Source organism: Magallana gigas, chromosome 5 (assembly GCF_963853765.1).
Source record: "Magallana gigas chromosome 5, xbMagGiga1.1, whole genome shotgun sequence".
Taxonomy (NCBI): domain Eukaryota; kingdom Metazoa; phylum Mollusca; class Bivalvia; order Ostreida; family Ostreidae; genus Magallana; species Magallana gigas.
This window is the reverse complement of record NC_088857.1, coordinates 55763214-55783772: the sequence shown is the minus strand read 5'-3', so window position 1 is coordinate 55783772 and position 20559 is coordinate 55763214. Positions and strand designations below refer to the sequence as shown.

Below are 20559 nucleotides of genomic sequence, written 5' to 3'. Positions count from 1 at the left end.
GACTCACTAACGATAACCAATCAGCTCGCCACTCAGTACTACAGCCTGTTTACTGCCCAGTAGGACACGATGGAGACTTTTTAGTGCTTCACCCACTAACCCAGTAACAATGGGAACTGTTTGGGAACACGAATAAATGACTCTGTATGTATCAGTTAATTCAGCTCTCAAAAGTAGTAAGGCGTTTGTTCACTAGGCGGATCCCAAAATATTCTGGGTTGGGGGAGAGGAAGGGATAAATTTGTTTGCTGGGGTAGATGGAGCGAGTCATTTTTCGGTAACTGAACCATGTTAATTTATCATTGAATTATCCGGAGGTGGGTGGGTGGGTGGGTGCCCGTTCTCGTTGGAGTTCCACCCGCATCCCTCTAGATTCGTTTTACACTAAAGCTGACTTCGGACCTGTCAATTTTAGTACGATTTAATCCACAAGAACAATATTCACAGGTCAGTATTGAGAGGTCAGCATATATATATACCGAGTATACCATAATAACCAAATGTCCAACAACTAATATAGAGAGGCACCAAGTAAAACACACTCAAACTTAATGGTCAATCTTGTAATTGGTGGATAATCACTTGCGAGCTACCGCAATTGGCAGACGATTGACGATTTCATTTCCGGAGTTAGGGATCCAATGATATTGAACTCCATGTTAATTCTTGCAATGAGCATCAAAATGAATTTTTGCTTCTGATGTTTCTGAGTGAACCATAAGGTTATTTCCTGCTTTTCGTGATATTAGATCTGTCGATTATAACCTTCACTCGAGGGCTTCAGACCTCTAGATTTATTTTTGAGTGTGAATGTATTAGTCCTCAATGTTATTATTGTAAGTTGATTTTTAAGTCAACTTCTATATGCAATCAATCGCACAGGAAGTGGTATGGATCTGTGAACAAATTAGATTAATGAATCCGCAAAATGAAATAGCTTTTTCACCAAAAAAAATGAGAATCTAAAGATTGTTATTGTTATTCACTGTAAGCCTGAACAAATATTCAAAGTTTATTTTCAATAAATGAACAAAAATGTTTACTAAAATAAGTGAAAAGAAATATTTACAGTCTTCATACTTCACAACAGGAAACGCGTTACTCAGAGAAATAAAGATTTTCATTAAGTAACACACTAGCATACCTGGTACATGTTAAAGCTAATTAGACAATCCCGTAGTTTTTCCCTTCAAATTAATTTTAACATCATTACTTGGCAACGTTCTTAGATTGGTTAAACAATAATCCTACAAAAATCAACTCCCTTACGTAGTTTCAATACTTTGATTGTTGATAGTACCGAACATGGAATCTAACAGCTTAAAACCTTAGATCTTTTTCTGGTAATGGTAACGGATTTCCTAATACCTTCGTGTTTCTTTTGACAAAAAACGTTTCCTTCCTAACACCTATGTTTTAATTGTATTCACCTCCTGTTCTTGTCTGATCTTTTATAATTCTAGTTTCTGTTTCGTATAAGGTATAGCACCTTCAAAATCATGGTACATATATTGAATAGTATCATTGGATTGTTTATTAGAATATTTAACCTCTACATTCACGTATGCCTTTTGTGACCCTGAACTTAAAACGGGGGGGGGGGGGGGGTGGTGTTATTTAACTTTAATGTCACTTTTGCTTTCGGTGTCCCCACACCCTGATTATGGTGGTACCTGTATTACCTTTGACTGTTACCGTTCCAGCTGATAGTCGTCATGTAAATCATCTCTATGCGCGAGTATTTATCGTTTCTGCAAGCATTCTAGATGATCTATTTATCACGTTGTTGATGGTGGCATTTCAGCACAAGGGTCATTGTTTGCCCTTAGAATTACAGGACTTTAAGTTAACTTGTAAATGAAAGCTTAAACCCATAAACCTGTTTCTTGCCAGTATATAATAACTTTTTGTAACATTATATATTTACATTTTCCAGTGTCTTTGCCTGTGATAACACTACGTATCGATTTTGTAACTTCAAATGAAGCCAAATTGAAGCGCCAACGGGGTTTGCTTATTTATATTTAAAAATTTAGTCGTATACGATGGCTTAAAATTATTTAAATACATGTATAAGCAATAAGGAATCATTCTTTGAATATTATGAGTTGATAATTTCGGTCGGGGCGTGATCAAATCTACCATAAAGCCCCTCGGGCTTAATTGGATTTGATTACGCCCCCACCAAAATTATCACCCCATAATTTAATACTCAAAGAATGATTCCTTATTCCTTAAGTAAAACGCTGCAGTTGAATCAACATTTCACTACTTGCGCGCACTTGGCGCTTTGCGCAATATACTTTGTATAATAGTGTGCGTCGATTTACCCAAATGGACCCAAATGAAACCTCGATTTACCCAAATGGACCCTTATGGAGCCCATCTGGACCCAAATGGAAATTGAATGGCATAATGTTTTTAAAAATATAATGAGTTTTTTTTAATTGAAGAATTTTAAAGAAATTAACATCAGTGTAAAACAACAATTTCTGACCAAATGGAAAAAGAATTTGATAATATAGCCTTATTAATTAGTTTCATGATTTAAATACATGATTTAAATAATTTTTCGAATTTATTTATGGGGTTGTTAGCCATTATAAGTATAACGTTGCCCAGCTCTTGCTGCGAGGAGGCAATCCCAATAAGAGCCATACTTTTGAAATAAAAACATTTAAAGCCAAAAGAACAAATTGAAAAATTAAATGTAAAAATTATAATTTCCGAACAGAATAAGCAAAAAAGATTTTAATGTTTAAAAATAAAATATGTATATTTAATTAAGTAATGGTTACTAAGAATTTCATATGAGCATAAAAAAACTGTAGCCCAAAAATCGATTTAAAAATCAAAAAGTAATTCGATTGATGCATGAAAATTGAACAACATACTGTACATGTATAAGCCAAAAAAAAAAAAAACAAAACAAAACAAAACAAACATGCACTAGATGATTGCATCGAGCTACTATTTGATTAAATGCAATATTAGAAGAAACTTCCGAACAGCACTGTATTTACAGCACCTAAATTATTTAACATGCATAACAAGAATTTGTCATCTAACTAAGTTATATACATCAAATACTTTATTAAATAAAATCTTCATTTACGCCTTTCAATTTCCAATTGTTTCCATTTGTGTTTCCGTTTTGGGTCCATTTGTGTTTCCATTTGGGTCATTTGACGTTCCATTTGGGTAAATCGACGCACCCTGTATAATATGAAGTGACAGCTCCACGTAATGTTTAGTACAAATGTACTAGGGAACATTTATTTTATTTACCTTTATACATCTACATTGAGATGTTAACATCAAAAAAGATACAGGATGAATAAACTCGTGTTTTTCTTTATATGCATAATTATTTTATTCAAAAGTTCCTAAGAGAAAGTTTATTCATGCATTGGTAATTTATTAAGCAACAAAATCGAATTTACACGATTCACAATTAATGCCACTTAACTGTTTATAGCAAGACGTAATATACTGACTAATGATACTGAATGTTTGTTGTTTATCTCTTTCAGAACAAGATATTTTTTTTCTTATTCGTGAACGTATTGAACAATATTTTGAGTATCTTTTGACAACACATCTGAAAAGCCCCGTACATATATCTATTTTGATGATGAAATCAAACCCTGAATATGAGGGTCAAATAGTGAACAAAAAAATTAACGTTTGAGATGAAGAGAAAACTTTAGTTTCACCTAGGGCGTTTTCGCCTTGAAATCTTTTTCGCTTAAAGGTTTTTGATAATTCAGAAAAAAGTGCAACCATATTATTGTTCCTTGCGGTAAGTGTTCACAGATGAACGTGCTTTCACGTGCACATTTATTTGAAGCCAATAAACAATATTTTAAATGAAATGTAAACAGTGTGATATTTAATGCGTTTAGGATGAGAAGCATTAGCTATGAATGGTCGGGGCGTATGGGATAAAAAAAAATACATTAAGAGACTGTAAAAACAGTTCGTGTTTAAGTTCTGGTATTAGTGTCAGTCACTCGCTCACTGTCAGGACAGCAGTATCTTATCTGTTAAAACATCATAGAAGTTGTATTCTATTTAATATATCGTTATTACAATGAATTTTTTTCTGGTTAGTTGCTAATCTATTATAACTGCTAAAGCTCAGACAATGCATATGCATGTAGCTTACGGGAGACAACTCTATTCTAAACGTTGACTTGAGAAATTAAAAAAAATGCATCTCCCTATTCTGCCGATTGTTAAAATTACAATTTTAGGAAACAGACATTGCACAGATGGTGTGCCTCTCAAAGCATGTAACCTCTGTATGTACACAGTTTTGTTCTGTTCTTTGTTTATTTTTATACATTATATCGGTCGGAAAACAAGCCTTTTAATTTTCAAACAAATAAACGAGTACTCGAAAATCATTTGGTTAAATGATCGGGTTGACTGTGTCAAAATTTGATGAATTTCTTAATATAAGAAGGAGATCTGATGACGAGAAGACTCTCTCCTTAATCGAATAGGGCAACCGAGTAAAATAAACACCCCTACCTTTAACGTATTAAAAGTGATAAATAATCGTATTGGTTGAAACATGCATGTGATACACAGCGAATCTAATCATTTTCAAAAAATTATCCCAGGGAAAAATAAAAGGGGAGGGGTTTTAATTGTATTGTTATTTTAACATATTTAATGTTAACCATAAAAATATGCATTAATAAAATATGACACAAAGGAGGATATCCAAATTAGATACGGTTGTAATATATACCCAGAATGCACAGTCATTGCGCTAAATCATTTATATTTTACTTGTAGATTTATTTTGAACGAGAAAAGCCTCGAATTATCAACAAATAAAACACAAACATTTATTTATTGTAGCAACTGCAATGTACTTTTGAAAATAAATAAAGGTACATAAATACACGAGGTTGTTCAAGGGTGAAAAAAAGTCATGCAATTGAAATTATTCGGAGCCGACACAACAAGTCTGAGCTCGAGGGGGCAAAAACTCGCCATCACTGGAGCTGTCTGTGTTTGAATCAAAACTGTTTTGTTTTCGTTTGTGAGACTGTAGAGGAGGTGTGGAGGGTATCTTTATATCACGTGGCAAACTCCGCGTCTCTAGAGTGTTTATCTGTAGGAAGTTCTCGTACAACGGTTCATCGTCTCCTGACTGCCCAGACTCTTTTGATTCTGACGTCACTTCCTCCGGTTCGTGTAGGCGCTTGACGAGTTTCTTGTTGAGCTCCAGCTGTAGGGAGCGGTGGTAGGACAGCGGCTTTTTCTTTACACTTTCGTTCTTCCTGTTTTCAGTCTGTCGATTCAGACTGGGCCCCTCTTCCTCTGTAGAATCCATCTCTTCACCGTCGCCCTTCCCACACATTAGTCCCTCACCCACGAACTCCATATACGGGTCTTCGGGAACACTGTTTAGCGCGGGTTCCTCATGATGGCGCTTTTTTCTGGAGGTCTTGTTCTTTGTTGGTTGTTTGTTCTCCTTTATCACACCCTCTCCGACGAATTCCACGTACGGGTCTACACTTGAATCACTGTCCGAGTCTGTTTTGGCTTTGTCCTTCAAATTTAGACCTAGACCTAGCAATGAGGCAATGTTAGATTCCACGTTCTTGGTGGCGGAAATGCTTGCATTCCTTGGGCCCTGTAAGTCTGCACTTGTAAGGTAAGATGGTTCACCTAAAATTGAATTGTACAGAGGATATTACTGCCAGAGCATGTTGTAAGGGTTCTTATAAGGATGATTTCTTTTAACTTTAGTTCTCAGTCAAGAGAGGAAAACAAGAAGCAGAACAAAATTATGGCTAAAATGCATTTTTGAATATAGATTAGTCCATATTGAAGTAACCTCACATTGGACATTGATTTTTCTATTTAAGAGTATACAGGGGTCTAAACCTTATTGTATTGAAATAAGGGCTTCTCACTACACACAGCCTTATACTTTTTTAGATACTACGTCTCATAATGGCTATTTAAATTATTTGTTAAAATGTTTGTATCAATCGATTTGATTTTATATCGTCATAGCTCAGTGGCTGAATTTTCGGGCTTGTGAACCGCAGATTATGAGTTCGAATCCACCGGGGTTATTAGTTAACATTTATTAAATAAATATTTGATAAAAAAATATTTTTTTTATTCAAAATTGCACATTTTGCCGTACTTATTATTCATCATTCTGTCTATCATTGCCAAGTAATGTTCTGCTGATTGGACAAACTATTTCAAGATATAGTGAGCCACCTTAGATTATATATGACTGTATAACAGTTGTGTGCTTAATTTAATTTGATAAAATACTAATCAGTACAAACTACGTTTTACTAATATTCTTTCAAAGTATTCGACACATATCCTTAATTTTTATGTAAGACATTAAAGCTATCTCTAGATAGCAATGTTCTGAAGTGCAGTATTCAAGCATAATTTTTTGCTGACATCGCAAGGCTTCCTTATTGTTTTTCCCGATTTGTACATAGATACATGTATCTTTTCTTATCTAACCCTAAACCCAGGAAAAAAACCCTTTAGTATATATTTAGTGTTGTTTTATGCTTGTGCTTCTGTTGCTCACACAAGATAAACTGAAGTAAGTAAAATGTGTATTTTCTATGTTAACGGTATGATAGCCATTAAAGATACTTCGGCTTATTAACAGATTCGTACGGCAGTCTAAAGGGTTGTGAGCAAGGTTTATTATCTTATATCGTAAACATGGTTTTTTTACCTGTAAAATTAGTCAGCAAAGATTATTAAATAAATTAGAAGAATTAAAAGAAACTGGATTTATTGAAATTTAACTACGAATTAAGAGCACCTTAAAGAAACATTTATATATCCGGGAATCTAGTCACAACCAGAGAGGTTATCAGAAAACAAGGAGTTGTTCAAAATGGTAAAACTTTAGAAAACTTACATGTTAGAATTAATTGTAAGGATTTAATGGACACTGAAGTGGTAAAACAAACCAATAAAACCCACAAGATAAGTTGTTAGTAAAGAAACTACTGAATGATAAAACGGCATTGCAAAAAGGGAAAAAGAAAAGAGTCATTCTTTACTTGGGATCAAAACAGAACAAGCCTAATTTAATTAATGGTAAATGACTTGATTAAGAGTTAAAAAAGCAAAGTGTTACGCGAAGAACATCTTGATTCTGCAAACAACTAGTCAGCGTGCATCAAGCCCGCTAATACCCCACCCCACCAACATTTTTGTAAGACGGAATTAACGATTTATTATTTTTCCCGATCTATGTATTGAAATTAATATTGATAAGAGTCTGTTACCAACAACAATACAAAACTGCTGTCATGTGTACTGTTTAAAGACGCTAAGTCTTTCTTGTAGAATATGATATTGAAGTAAAAGTTGCATTTTTCTACACACACACAGGCGATCAGACCTATTAAGTCAAACTGTTCACCTGTAGAAACCCGCTCGGTCTGTATTTTGAGGCTCGCTACGTCATAAGGATGGTCGTACCCCGAGGTTGTCCTTATTCTGAGGCCCTCGATCTCCGATGCCGAGGAGTAGTGAGAAGAACGGTAAATGCCCAAGGGCTCACCACCGGAATCTGTGGGGCAAAGGTTAGTAATGAGGAGACTGATGAAAGTATAGTCAACACATATCGACAAGAGAGGGAAAATAATGAACCATGCTTATACATATATTTTTTCAGATACTCTTTTTTAATTATAACTGGGATGTTAAATTTACTATCATGTTGCTATGATAATGAAAGTTTATACTCAATAATTCAATAAGGTTTCGCTTTTATGTAGGTTTGATCTACAAGATGCAATACCGGTATATAATGCAGTTTTTAACTATGTAGAGAATGATAGAATATGCAGTATACAATGTAATTAAAAGCAGAAGGTCGTGGATTTTTGCGCTTTGGAAATACCAAACAATTGTGTTAAAAGTATTTACCTTCTCTTTAAAAAAAATTATAGATGGTTTCTGAACTGACTTGAAAACTGATCTGTTTCTCTTTGTTCAGAAAGACTTTCTGTGTAAGCAATAGCTTGATTATACAGCCTAGCATGCATTGTTATACAATTATAGCATACTACTTTATATAGCGTATACATAGAACGAGGAAAGATAGGACTGAATAGAAAGTTAGGTGGCCAGTCAACTCTTAAAGGGACTTAAGAGCAATGCAGAGGTAAGAATTTATTATTATTGTTATGTAAACAAAGCTCGAGTCTTATATTTGTTTACAAATAATGGTAAGTAATGAATTATCATTTATTTGACGAAATGACTCGTGGCAAACAAAATAAACTCATTTAATGTGTTCATAAATACTATTAACAACAGAGAAAAGCAACATTTGATTGAAACGTATACCAGTATAACCCATATGTTAACAATTACAAGGCTCGGGCTTTGTTTACAAAACAAAGAATTTTAAACTCTGTATCTTGCTTATGACTCAATATTTGACTTTCAAGTTTTGACAAAGCATTAAATGTACCCTTAATAACCATTCTAAACAATAAGAATCGAAAAATAATTTTTTTAATTTTAAGCTTAAATCGTGTCCAAGTCCCTTTAACTCGGTATCAGAAGAATCCATAAATATATAGATGATATAAACCATATAAATTGGATATGCACAAGTCATCCCTTCAGCACGTACAAGCAAATTTAATTATTCTATTGAAGGCATATATGCGGTTGGATTATAAGCACATGCTTTTTGTTATATGATACAAGGAGCCGAGCAGGATACATGGCGCGCCAGCGCAGAGCGGCCATCTACCTGACGAGGAGTCGGGGTGTGCGATGTGGTCACGAATGGACGAATAAACTGGTTCTAAGTTCATGTCAGGGCGGGCGTAAGTATCGTCCTCGGAATCGCTGCCTTCAGAGGAAATTCGGACGTCATTTAGAACAAGGAATGTAAAAAATCTACAAATCTTGTTTAATACCTGTAGCTGTACTTATTACATGTACTTACTGTTATCACTGAACCTCTGGTGACGGTCCACAACGTCATAGTCGTCCAAATCGTCGTCGTCCCAACCTGCATATAAAAAAAGTATAATTTGGTATTCAGTCAGAGCAGAATAATGTTGAATGTAGGTACCGAATTAGAGCTTTTCTAGACTTTGTTAAGCTATACATCAAATTAAAGTTATGACCATCTTTAAACTACATGTAGCTTTGCAACAATTTTTCTCGGCATTTTCCTTTTTCATGCTTTGCGTTATGACGTCTAATACACAACGTGCTTGGAATCGATCATTCCTAAAAATTGAGCAGCCTATCTTAAAAAATAATTCTCCTTCCACCATGTAGCCATGACTACGCTTTATAAGAGATTTATCTAGACGATAACTCACCACTTGGTTTGTCTACAGGGACGGGTATAGCGGTGTTTGATCTACTTAGGTGGACCTTGTTGACCGAGGCGTACATATCCCGAGGCTCCGACTGCTTCTTAGACAGTGGGGTTTTCCCTGGCACTACAGGAGTCAAAAGAATTAATAAGAACTATCAAAATTAGAAATATTGTAATACTTATAGAAATCATTACAGTTCATCATGGAACCACTAGAATCAAAAGAATAATATAATTGTATTATATATTATCAAAACTCGATATATCCTGAGTAAGACGCCCCCGAGGGCGCGCCACGTTTACCTGTTCTCGGTACCGGCGGCGCGGGGAGTCTTTGGGGTGGGCGTTTGATGGGTGGGGGTCGTGCCGGAGGGATCGGGTCAATGCCCTCGCTACTGTCATCGGAGCTCTCCCGGGTCAGCGAGGGCTTCCGGACTACTTTCCGGTCTATGGACGGTGAGGCCTTCACTTTGTCGTACGGGGACTTCTCATAGTTAGATTTCTTGTTCACGAAAACTTCGTGGCCGGAAGCTAAGGATTTAATGAAGAGGTTCAGTATGATCGATAATCATCGCAAACTGAAGAAGTCTACATTTCCAATATTCCCTATGCTCCATGTTTTTTTAAAAGATTGTGATATGTTTGAGATTAATCATTTACACTCTGTTAAATAGTTTAGTTTATTAAATTCAACATTAGAAAAGTGAATGTGTACCCTTTAATTTTCGAAAGCCAGAAATTAAATATGTGTATACTTACGGACATTTTCTGTTACTGCAATAATCGCAGCTTTCCATTTCTCGAAATCCTCAATCGTTGGACAAATAAACTGTAAAAAAAAACCCGACAATTTTAAGTGAATATTATTTTAAAACTAATATTGCAAAAACTGTAAAATTTTTATTTAAAGAGTTGTCTGGCTTTGCTCAAACCATGGCAATGTACATGATACTTTTGAAAATAAATTTCATTAAAGTTGTTAGAAGTAAAATTTATATGTGTAGGTTATCATAATTATATAGCACTAAATGATATGATATGATACGATATAATATGATTGAATGTTAAAACTATTTGATGATTTGTCTGACAAATTTCTTGAACTCGGCTTCTAATTGGTCAATTTAAATAAAGACCTTACGTCATATGTTCTTTTTCCGCTTGCTACCAATGAAAACGAGTTTTCTGTCCCTCCGTGCCAAAATCTGTAACCTGATATATGAAACCATTGAAGGTCACTTCACTTATTGATGAGTATTGCTGATCAACACAAGTTTATTTGATGAACACAAGGAAACGATTAATAGATTAAGGATCTGAGCGATATCGCCAAAATGAAAAGCACTTGTTGAAACTTTATTGAACAAAATTAATAAGCTATGAGGTATCAATAAAATCATACTTAGCAAAAACAATATAGATTTTTAGAATGTTATGGTAAATAATCTTCTCTTTGGTTAAAATTCGCCAAATTGCGATAGTACTTTTTTGAAATATCGTAACACACGTAATTAATGACGATGAATCACTGACCAATCAAATACCCCGGTTACAAACCTATAAGAGAAAAAGCGCCTTTTTGTCTCCTGTCTTTTGGATCGTCAAAGTAATAAAGCGTGGAGTCGTGCAGAACACACCATCTTCTCTGGTACTTCACAGACAGCAGTTTCTTACCTACAGATTGAAAACGAATCTTTTAGTCGGATTCAAATGGATTTGACTCTTTACTTTCAAATTATCTAAACTTGGCCAGGCACTGAGTATCTGATATCTATATAATCGTGCTCTTTGAAATGTTTTCTTTACTTACTGATAATACTTATCTTTCTCTCCTTTCTCGTTTTCTGATTTGTAACATTCGCAAATTATATAGCCACAATCATATATAAAAAACCTAAATCTGAAGATATTTTAATTATATGTTTATAAACTGATAATTATTTCGTTTTGTTTATATTTGTAAAACGAATATACTAAGTATTTTTCTTTTTACCAATTCTGTTTATAAACTTATAATTATTTGGTTTGAAACAATTGAAAATTGAATATACTAAATAAACACGATTTTTTTCTACAAGTTCTTTTTTATTATAATGATTGTATCATTATTAGCTGTTGCATTTTATGGATTATCCTCAAGTCTTAAATGAATATATAACGTAATATAATGTTTGAAAATATGAATGCAATGTCTTAAATATTAATAACTTACTGGGTCTCTTCTTGTCCAGAAAGCCCCTGACAGAATACCCTCTCAGGTCAGTAGCTGCCACTCCGTACCCTGAAACATGGCGGACACAGTCTGTATCAACTATCTGAATGAAGCACATCTATTGGGGAACAGGGAATAGAGGGGCAAATAACACAACGTATTAATAACCTGAATAAAGCAAATCGATCGTCGGTTTAGAAATATCATTTTGGGAATTTTGAATTAACTTGTATCTTAATTCAAAGTTTACAATATAAAAACCTTACACTTACCCATGAAATTTCAAATTTACAATATAACAGAAACAGTTAAAACTAACCAGGGATACTAATGAAGTACAAATATACAGTCATTTCTGGGGACTTATATCTTGCCCTTACCAATGAATTAGAAAAAAAAATTGTAAGAGCTGGTGTCACTATCAGTGAATCGGTTTTCATTTCCCAGAAATCAACTTTTAAGACGTTTTAACCGGAGAATAAACACTGGTGTTATCAGTGTGAAGTCCTCAGTGCGACCAGACACGATTTCCGCCGATGATTAAAACTTGTCCTGTTTCTTATTTATATAATACACATATAGTCAAGTTACATGACATTTTATACACTATTTGCAACTCTACGCTGACTTTTTCTGATATATATTTTTACACTAGATATTGGAGAGACACCGGGAGACATTCTTAAATTGGCGTAGATCAACGATTTTCCTCTGAGGAAGTTAACACTTCGGAATCTCCCCTCACCCAAAAAAGACAAAAAATAAATTATTACGACCTAAATTTTAAACCAAAAGAAAACAAACAAAATGACAGAAGCACACAGAAAGTGTTGTGCAACCAACACGAAGATAATCGACTTATCGACGAGTCGACTTATACACCACGACAACAATGGACGAACCAGACGATCAGGATTCAATAAACAACTATATAACACACCTTTACTAAATCGGTTAGAAGATATAGTCTCAAAGTACATATATAGTGTTTCTTCACTACAGTGCACCTTAATTGTGATGGACAGTGATTACCATATATCGGTTTTATTAGTATTCTTATTCAACTTAAACGCGTTTGGTTATATTATATAAAATGTTTGCAACTACATGATAATTATACGCCAGGAATATCATTTTTTAGGCTTCGAAATCTTATTTTTTGATATCGTCAGTCCTACAACACACCAGGCCGTGCAAACTGACGCGCGGTTTGATAATTTGTCCGCTATCGCGTGGTATTCGATTTGTCTGGACAGCCTTGGTGACGCCATCCAAAACAATCCAATACTGAATTGAACGCCACAGATGTATACTGAATGTAAAAATAATAGAAATTTAGAAATCCTACGACATGAAAAGTTAACACACTTTATCAAGCCGAAGTATGTTTTTAGTGTTCAGAATTAACAAAAATCAATATTTACTAAAATAGAAAAAATAATGGAAGTCGGAAAAATTGATGTATAATTCATAGAGTATGCATGTTTAAAGTATGAATTACATGTATGTCAATAAGTCAAATGACAGTAAGTTATGGCAAATATAATATCTTCAAAATAAAAAAAACCTTAATATCATTTTAAGACTTTTGCTATTCAAGCAGTTTAGGGTGTATTGTCACGATGTCAATTTGATACATCCGGAAAGCGAAGTGTACTGTAAAATTTTATAATAATGACAGTTCACTTTCAAAAAGTAAGTATCTCATCAGCTGTGAAATAATCACTTTGACGAATTATTATTTCCTGTCACCAGCGATGCAGTAACAATGGTGACATACTCTTAGTTTGTAATCACATTACTATAGAAAAGTCACCTGATACGGTAAAACATGCACCAAGTCCAACGCATCTAATGAATAAATCTGCCAGAAGTATTGTTACATGTCAAGGTTTCAAGATCTAGGATGTATTTATTAAAGTTTAGTTTACATATCGATTGCAGTATACCAGTCTTCACTGTCATAAAACTGTTGTGTAAAAAACGACCCTTAGGGTTTTATCCGGTAATCTATGCTGAAAACGAGTTCATTTTAAATTGTTATTTTTAAAATTTTCTTCAGATTGATGTGTGCAGAGGGATGATAATTTCAAAACCTTCCAGAGTATACTGCTTGTATAATTATAGAGCTCCTTACAAAACCTTTGATACAGTTTGACATACAGGACAGAGGTACAGATAAAGCTCTACTCACTTTCATCAGAGGACATGTCCCTCTTGCTTCTTGGTCCTACAAACAAACAAAACAAAATGATAACACTGTTAACGGGAACACATTTTTTTGAAGAGAGGGAAGTAAATTTGACTAACACAAGGCGACAGAGTGAAAGTCTAAATGCAGAGAGACTATAGCGACTGCTTTAGTGTCACTAACAGGCAATAAGTATCGTTAGACAACGACAGGTTTCTGTTAACAGTACAGTCCAAAGTATAACTCAGTTCCCGAGTTTTCATGCATCTTAAAAGAATCTAGGATGTGTGTTACAAAGACATTACGACCGCCGGAATAAAAACTTGCTTTTTTAACATTTTTTTCTCAACAAATACAAGCAAAATATACCACAGGCATTTTAAAGAGATGTGTTTAAAATGTTTCGGGTTATCTTAATGTCTTAAGTAATATCTTTGTGAAACGCAGCCCTTCTTCTTATGGTTTATGGTAAGTATATACAAACTATGATAATAGTTTGGCGCAGAAATGTATTATTGTTATTTGCGTGTATAACAATAATACATTTCTGCGCTAAACTATTATAATATTATATCATACATTAATGTACATTTACATGTATATTGTAACAAAAACACTCGTCTATAAGCGTCTATAATTACAATGTAAATCGAGACAGAAAACGCTCTGTCTATGTTAAAGTACTGTTTTAAGTAGTACGTATATCATCGTCTGGTACAATGGGACTCTACTTTACCTATATAAAAAACGTACATGTAAAACTCTTGGTAAGATTATCCTGGTAAACTTCATGAATTTAGTTTTGTCTTTGTCACGAGATAGTCGTCAAAGAACTTTGATTTGTTCAGCTTTTTCTGTTTATATAAGTCATTTAGGCCATAATGTCCAAGTCTTACATAGATAATCGGACGGATATAGATAATATAATCTAGTTAATCCGATGGACAATCTGTACTGAATAATCAGCTGGACAATCTTTACACATAGTATAAGAATGGCAATGTATTTCTGTTCAAACATTGTAAGCTGGACTATCTATACAGACAATGTAAACTGTACAACCTGTACAATGTAAACTGTACAACCTGTACAATGTAAACTGTACAACCTGTACAGCCAGTTTAAACAGTACAACTTGTACAAACAATGTAAAGTGTACAACCTGTACAGAATAAAATGTAGAACCTGTATAGACACTGTAAGCTGGACAATCTATACAGACTATGAAATCTTAAAAATATGTAAAAAAAAAATTTTAAAAAATGTCGAGTATATATGCTGTAAAGTCTATACAGACAATGTAAACTGTACAACCTGAACAGACAATGAAAACTGTACAACCTGTACAGACAATGTAATCTGTACAATATGTACAGACAATAAAATGAACAACCTGTACATACAGTGTAAACTGTACAACCTGTACAGACAATGAAAACTGTACAACCTGAGCAGACAATGTAATCTGTACACACTTTAGAATGTAAACTGTACAACCTGTACAGACAGTGTAAACTGAACAATCTTACAGACAATGTAAACGGTACAACCTGTACAGACAATAAAAAATGTACAACCTGTACAGACAATGAAAACTGTAAAACCTGTTTAAATAATTCAAGTTAATATATTCAAGTCAATATATACAAACAATGTAAGCTGGACAATCTATACAGACAATGCAAACTCTACAACCTGTACAGACAATGTAAATTGTACGACCTGTACATAAAATAAAATGTTTAACCTGTACAGACAATGTAAACTGTAAACCTCTACAAACTTTGAAATCTTAAGAATATGTATGCAGCATTTGTACATGTACTATCATTTAGACTAGTCAGTCTAGATAGATTGTAAAAAGGATGACAAAATGCATAGAGCTAGGAGGATTAGGGTAGGATTAATGTTGTGATTATGATGATGGAAATAAGGATTTTTCACTTCATTAATCAATTAATAAGTCAACAAACTAATTGATTTATCAACCATTTCATACGTCAATTAATCCTTTTAAAAATCAAATCAATCATTAAATCCATATGACAAGTATCGATTACCCTTTCTAAAGTTATTCTATTTCCTTTAAAAAGCACGATATAAATCATTAAGTACTTTGAAATTTATTTTAGAAGAGTTTTCATTGCCTATTTTCCTATTGCGATATATTAGAGTATAGTGATTGCACAATTGATACATGGATTGATGAAGTGTGGACTTGCTCTAACCAGCTAACGTTTTTGAAAAATGTATGTGTAGGTGTTAATCGACGCACAACAAAAACAGAAGAATATGCATACCTTTTCAACGTTTATCCATATATAACGATAATTGCTTTATCCACAAACACTTCCTCGTTTTCTTTTTCAGAAATCTACGCGCACTGACTGATTTGTTTCCTCAGGGTGTATAGACTTATGGGGGACCCTACATGTGACTCTACTTCCGCAAAATGGTGACCTCTAGTCAATCATTGTACGTAACTGTGCAGTCTTACAATCTTATGATGGAAGTGATTATAAAAAAATGCGCTATTCCAAGGCATCAACAACGTTAAAAGTTGGAAAGAAACTCAGAGAAACCACAAATTGACAAGCTCTTAAATCTATATATCATAATCTACTTTTTTATTCATTAGAGGGACATTTTGGGTACCCTGGTTTCATTAATATTCGTTGGCATCAAGTTTCCTTGCTTTAATGAATACAACAGTTTTACGGATGCGTGAATTCCTCTACAATGATCTTATCAATATAAAATTTTATACTAAATTGCACTTCATTGAACATTTAATTAATTACATGGATTATAATCTTTTGTTATACTTTCATGTTAAATACTGAAATCTGATTGGTTAAGACGCAGTTAATAATATTTACTATTACCCTCAGCGTTAGCAACGCACTTGGCAACGGGTAACATTAAAAAATGTTACATGCGCGAAAATTATGCGCGTACGGTTCGCTGTAGAATTCACGTTATTCCTATATAAAAGCAGTAAAATTTTCTTAAAAATTTTAAAAAAGACATTCAGTATAACAAAATAAATAGTGCCTGTTTGGGAGGATAACAGTTGAAATTGACACCCCTCGAAAACCATTGTCAACCTCCGCTTCGCGTCGGTTGACAATGGTTTTCTCGGGGTGTCAATTTCAACTGTTACCCTCCCAAACAGGCACTATTTATATAATAGCGAAGTCCACCAAAATTAGTATTCAACGAATATCGATGAAACCAGTATGAGGGACTTACATCCTTGCTCTTTTACTGCATTGGGGTTTTTTTTTTCATTCCTTACCGGTATATTATTGCCAAACAAGGTATGGATATTTCTTTTTATGCCCAACCTGCAGGGTATTAAATCAAGTGAGTTCTGCATAACTTGGAGAATACCCCTCAGGTTTAAGTGTATCTACATGTTGTATGACTACATACCCGTCTCAAAGGGAAGAGTGCGTAGTTATCTCCCTTACCTAGCAAAGATTACATGATTTGGATGAATTTTAGGGTACTGAGGCTAGTTGGTCATTTAATTCATCAAAAATGTCTATACATTATAATGGTATACTCTTTGCTAGCGAAGGAAGGGAACAATGCAGCTATCAATTAGATATGGATGAAATTTAATCATTAAATTTCCAACGTTAAACTAATATTCTGTTAGGGATTCAGTTTGCTTTAAGTTTTAATTCAGCATTAAATTGGTTATTTTTGGACATCGTCGGTCCAATAACACACCATTTGAAAACCGCGCGTTCGGGAAGATGATTGCAAGCCCTTTAGGGCCTTGTATATTTAAGACTTTGATTCAACTGTCCCAGAAACGCTGGTAGCTGTTTTGTTTGAATAATGATCATTTCACCAAGGAATTGCAAATAAAAAAAAGTATAAACAAGCATGAACTATTTAGATTTCTTTGTACTGTGTATTTTGTCTGTGCATGCTTCTTTATGTCAACAAATTAAATACCATTGCTTTTTTAACATGGACACATGACGTTACAATCTTGTCTTTACTTAGGACACATTTCACAGTTTTTTGGTTTTCTGAAATTTATGTTTTCGTAAAAGAAACCGCTAAGTTAAACAAAATTTTGGTCTAAAACGTAATTGTAAATGATGAAAGGAAGACCTAGCCTACTTTTGAATTTTTCGCACAAAATCATCTCTAATAAATAAACCTTCAATGTACAATGATTAGCTCCTGGGGACATTTGTTTTTCAAAGTATGCAAATAAAAAATGTATTTTTTTAACTTGTGTAAACAATGCATGCTTGTGTGCATTAGGATGTCCCAGTTCCAGCAATATAGTTTGAAGGAATGCATGAAACTGAAGACTTCCAGCTGACAAATTGTAAAATTTTCATTTCTTTTGAAAGGCAACTTGATGACAAGTGTGTGTTTACTTTAGACAATGAGATGTAAGTATGTGTACAACATCCGGGTACCACAGAGCCGCTTAAGTGGTGAGATGCGGAAGTTGTTTGTTTAGTAACATGTTACCGTTATAAACGAGCGTGACAGAAAGCGAAACATTGAAACAAAACAGTGTCTCATCAATCTGTCCGCCTAACCAGCTGGGTCAGAATCCCCTATCACCTTCTTTGAAGTAGAAAACTGTTGACAATATGAATGCAAAAGGATTATTGTATGTGCATTCATATAAAAGGGTTATGTAACAAAAATATAGCAGCAATTATTCAGTACTATCAATACGTGTCAGTATTTACTCTATCGCCTAGTCCGTATATAAGTGTACTTCATTTTCATCATATAAAATGGTATATATATATGGGCAAAATATAATCAGAAATGGCTATTAAGTCATGCCAACAGATGATAGCATTCGAATGGTTTTGAGGGAAAGTATTCGATTGTTTTAAAATTTCCTAATGACCATCATCAAATCATGGATCATTAGTCATATTTCAGTGATATTATTTATTGACCTCATTTCAAATCCACCGTCTTCCACTAAATACTGCTGTATTTCTCATAATTATACATTTAAACTAATAAATGTGATGGATGATACATAATTAGTAATTATATAAATAATTAAATAAAATCTTACCTTCTGTGTGCAATAGTTTTAGTTTTAGCGCTCACTATATTTTGCTTCCTATATTCCGTTTAAGATGACGAGGATGTGACGTCACTTCTGCGGAAACTCCAGCCGTAGGAGGACGGAGTATTACAATTTATGGAAAACCAAATACATCGCTAGATAATCAACAACACAGATGTTTGTTTGAGGTTAAAAATTCGGTAAATCAGAAAGACGGCCCTTTTATAGTAATTTACTGTGACATGTTCGATGACACTTTTAACTGGGTCCCATTCATCAGAATTAGGTGGGGAACAATTTGTTTTTTAGCTACATTTAGATCACAGTCGTAGTTTTTGTTGAAATTCAATACAATTCATATGGTGGCATAGATCTGCCACCACTTGTCAGATAACTATGTTCACTTCTCATATGATAATGTCGACTTGTCAGATATTTATGTTAACTTGTCAGATCTTTATGTTGACTTGTCAGAAAATAACCATAGTGACTATAGAGACTCAACATTTTGTTGTCAAAGCGTGTTAGTGCTACTAACTGCCATTTACTTGTCATCTTAATACCATATAAGTCGACATAAATATCTGACAAGTTTACATAATCATCTGACAAGTCGACATAAAGATCTGACAAGTTAACATAATTATCTGTCAAGTTGACATAAAGATCTGACAAGTTAACATAATTATCTGACAGAAAAAATAATATGGCCACTAGTTTAAAGAAAATTATCATTCATATTGTAAGTCGACTTGTCAGATAATGATGTTGTCTTGTCTGATGTTATGTCATCTTGTCAAATAATTATGTCGACTTGTCAGATAATTATGCCGACTTGTCAAATAATTAGATCGACTTAAAAGATGATTATGTCGACTTGTCAGATCCTTATGTCGACTTGTCAAAAAAATATTATTTCAAATGGATGGCACAAATTTGGCGTGGAAAGGTTAAAGTGTTGAATTCTTAACCACGTGAATAAGTGACAAGTCGACTTAAAGAACTGACAAGTCGACATAATTATCTGAAAAGTCGACATCAAGATCTGACAAGTCGACATAATTATCTGACAAGTGGTGGCAGATCTATGCCACCATAAATTCAGTATCATGTTGACCCTTTCATAGACGTCAGAACCGGGGGGGGGGGGGGGGGCTATATCCACTTTTTTTGCAAAGTTATACCTAACCATTAGGCACATAACATAATAGAGGGTTCAGCCCACCACTTTCTCTCGCATAATTGATCTGAAATTTACCTTGAAAACAAACTGCAATATTGAGAAGTTGGATTTATAGGTATACCCCCCCCCCACCCCCACGGATTAGGAATTTCATGATTTGGGAAAAAAAAATTTTGGTGGGTAAGAAATTTTTTTGGAACTATAAGTACACCCCCCCCCCCCCCCTCCTCCCCACGGATTAGGATTTTCATTTTGGGAATTAGGTTTTGTCAAGATTTCTGAGGATTAGTCTAGCCCCCCCCTTTCAATTTGCTTCCGACGCCACTGCCTATCCTTATTATGCAGACAATGACCACACTGCAAGCTTTATCATGTATGCGTATATTGACCAGCTTGACCACAGTTCTTGTTTGCTGGTTGCTGAGGTACACGCGCAACATCAACTGAACTGATGTGTGTCACAAAAATGAAAAAAAAATCGGGAGGTCAAAGAATCAAAAGAAACACAAATATGTCGATCATTCACAAGGAAGCTGGC

The 20559-nt window shown here is 34.2% G+C and overlaps 1 protein-coding gene across 5 annotated transcripts; it reads right to left on the bottom strand.

Moving 5' to 3' along the window:
* Positions 1-4845: 4845 nt before the first annotated feature.
* Positions 4846-18959, bottom strand: LOC105319674 (uncharacterized). 5 transcript variants are annotated; one of them, XM_011417293.4, is made up of 12 exons: positions 18845-18958; positions 13774-13809; positions 11580-11648; positions 10925-11041; positions 10509-10579; positions 10127-10196; positions 9671-9898; positions 9369-9491; positions 8984-9049; positions 8786-8887; positions 7439-7588; positions 4846-5688 (listed from the first exon to the last, which is right to left on the bottom strand). In XM_011417293.4, the coding sequence occupies exons 2-12, from the start codon at positions 13787-13789 to the stop codon at positions 4958-4960; spliced, it is 1743 nt and encodes a 580-aa protein (XP_011415595.3). In that variant the 5' UTR covers positions 13790-13809; positions 18845-18958; the 3' UTR covers positions 4846-4957. The 5 variants fall into 5 exon arrangements, with proteins under 5 accessions (XP_011415595.3, XP_011415596.3, XP_065939791.1 ...); XM_011417294.4 differs by lacking the exon at positions 18845-18958 and adding an exon at positions 16071-16194; XM_066083719.1 differs by lacking the exon at positions 8786-8887 and having other exon boundaries at positions 18845-18959.
* Between the last annotated feature and the right edge of the window lie 1600 nt (positions 18960-20559).

What these genes read in the sequence shown, in the direction of transcription:
- LOC105319674 (XM_011417293.4), bottom strand. An exon ending in AGGCGCTTTTTCTCTTATAG is followed by an intron (nt 10,580 to 10,924) that starts GTTTGTAACCGG and finishes TTCATATATCAG; the next exon opens with GTTACAGATTTTGGCACGGA. An exon ending in TGCAGTAACAGAAAATGTCC is followed by an intron (nt 9,899 to 10,126) that starts GTAAGTATACAC and finishes TTAAATCCTTAG; the next exon opens with CTTCCGGCCACGAAGTTTTC.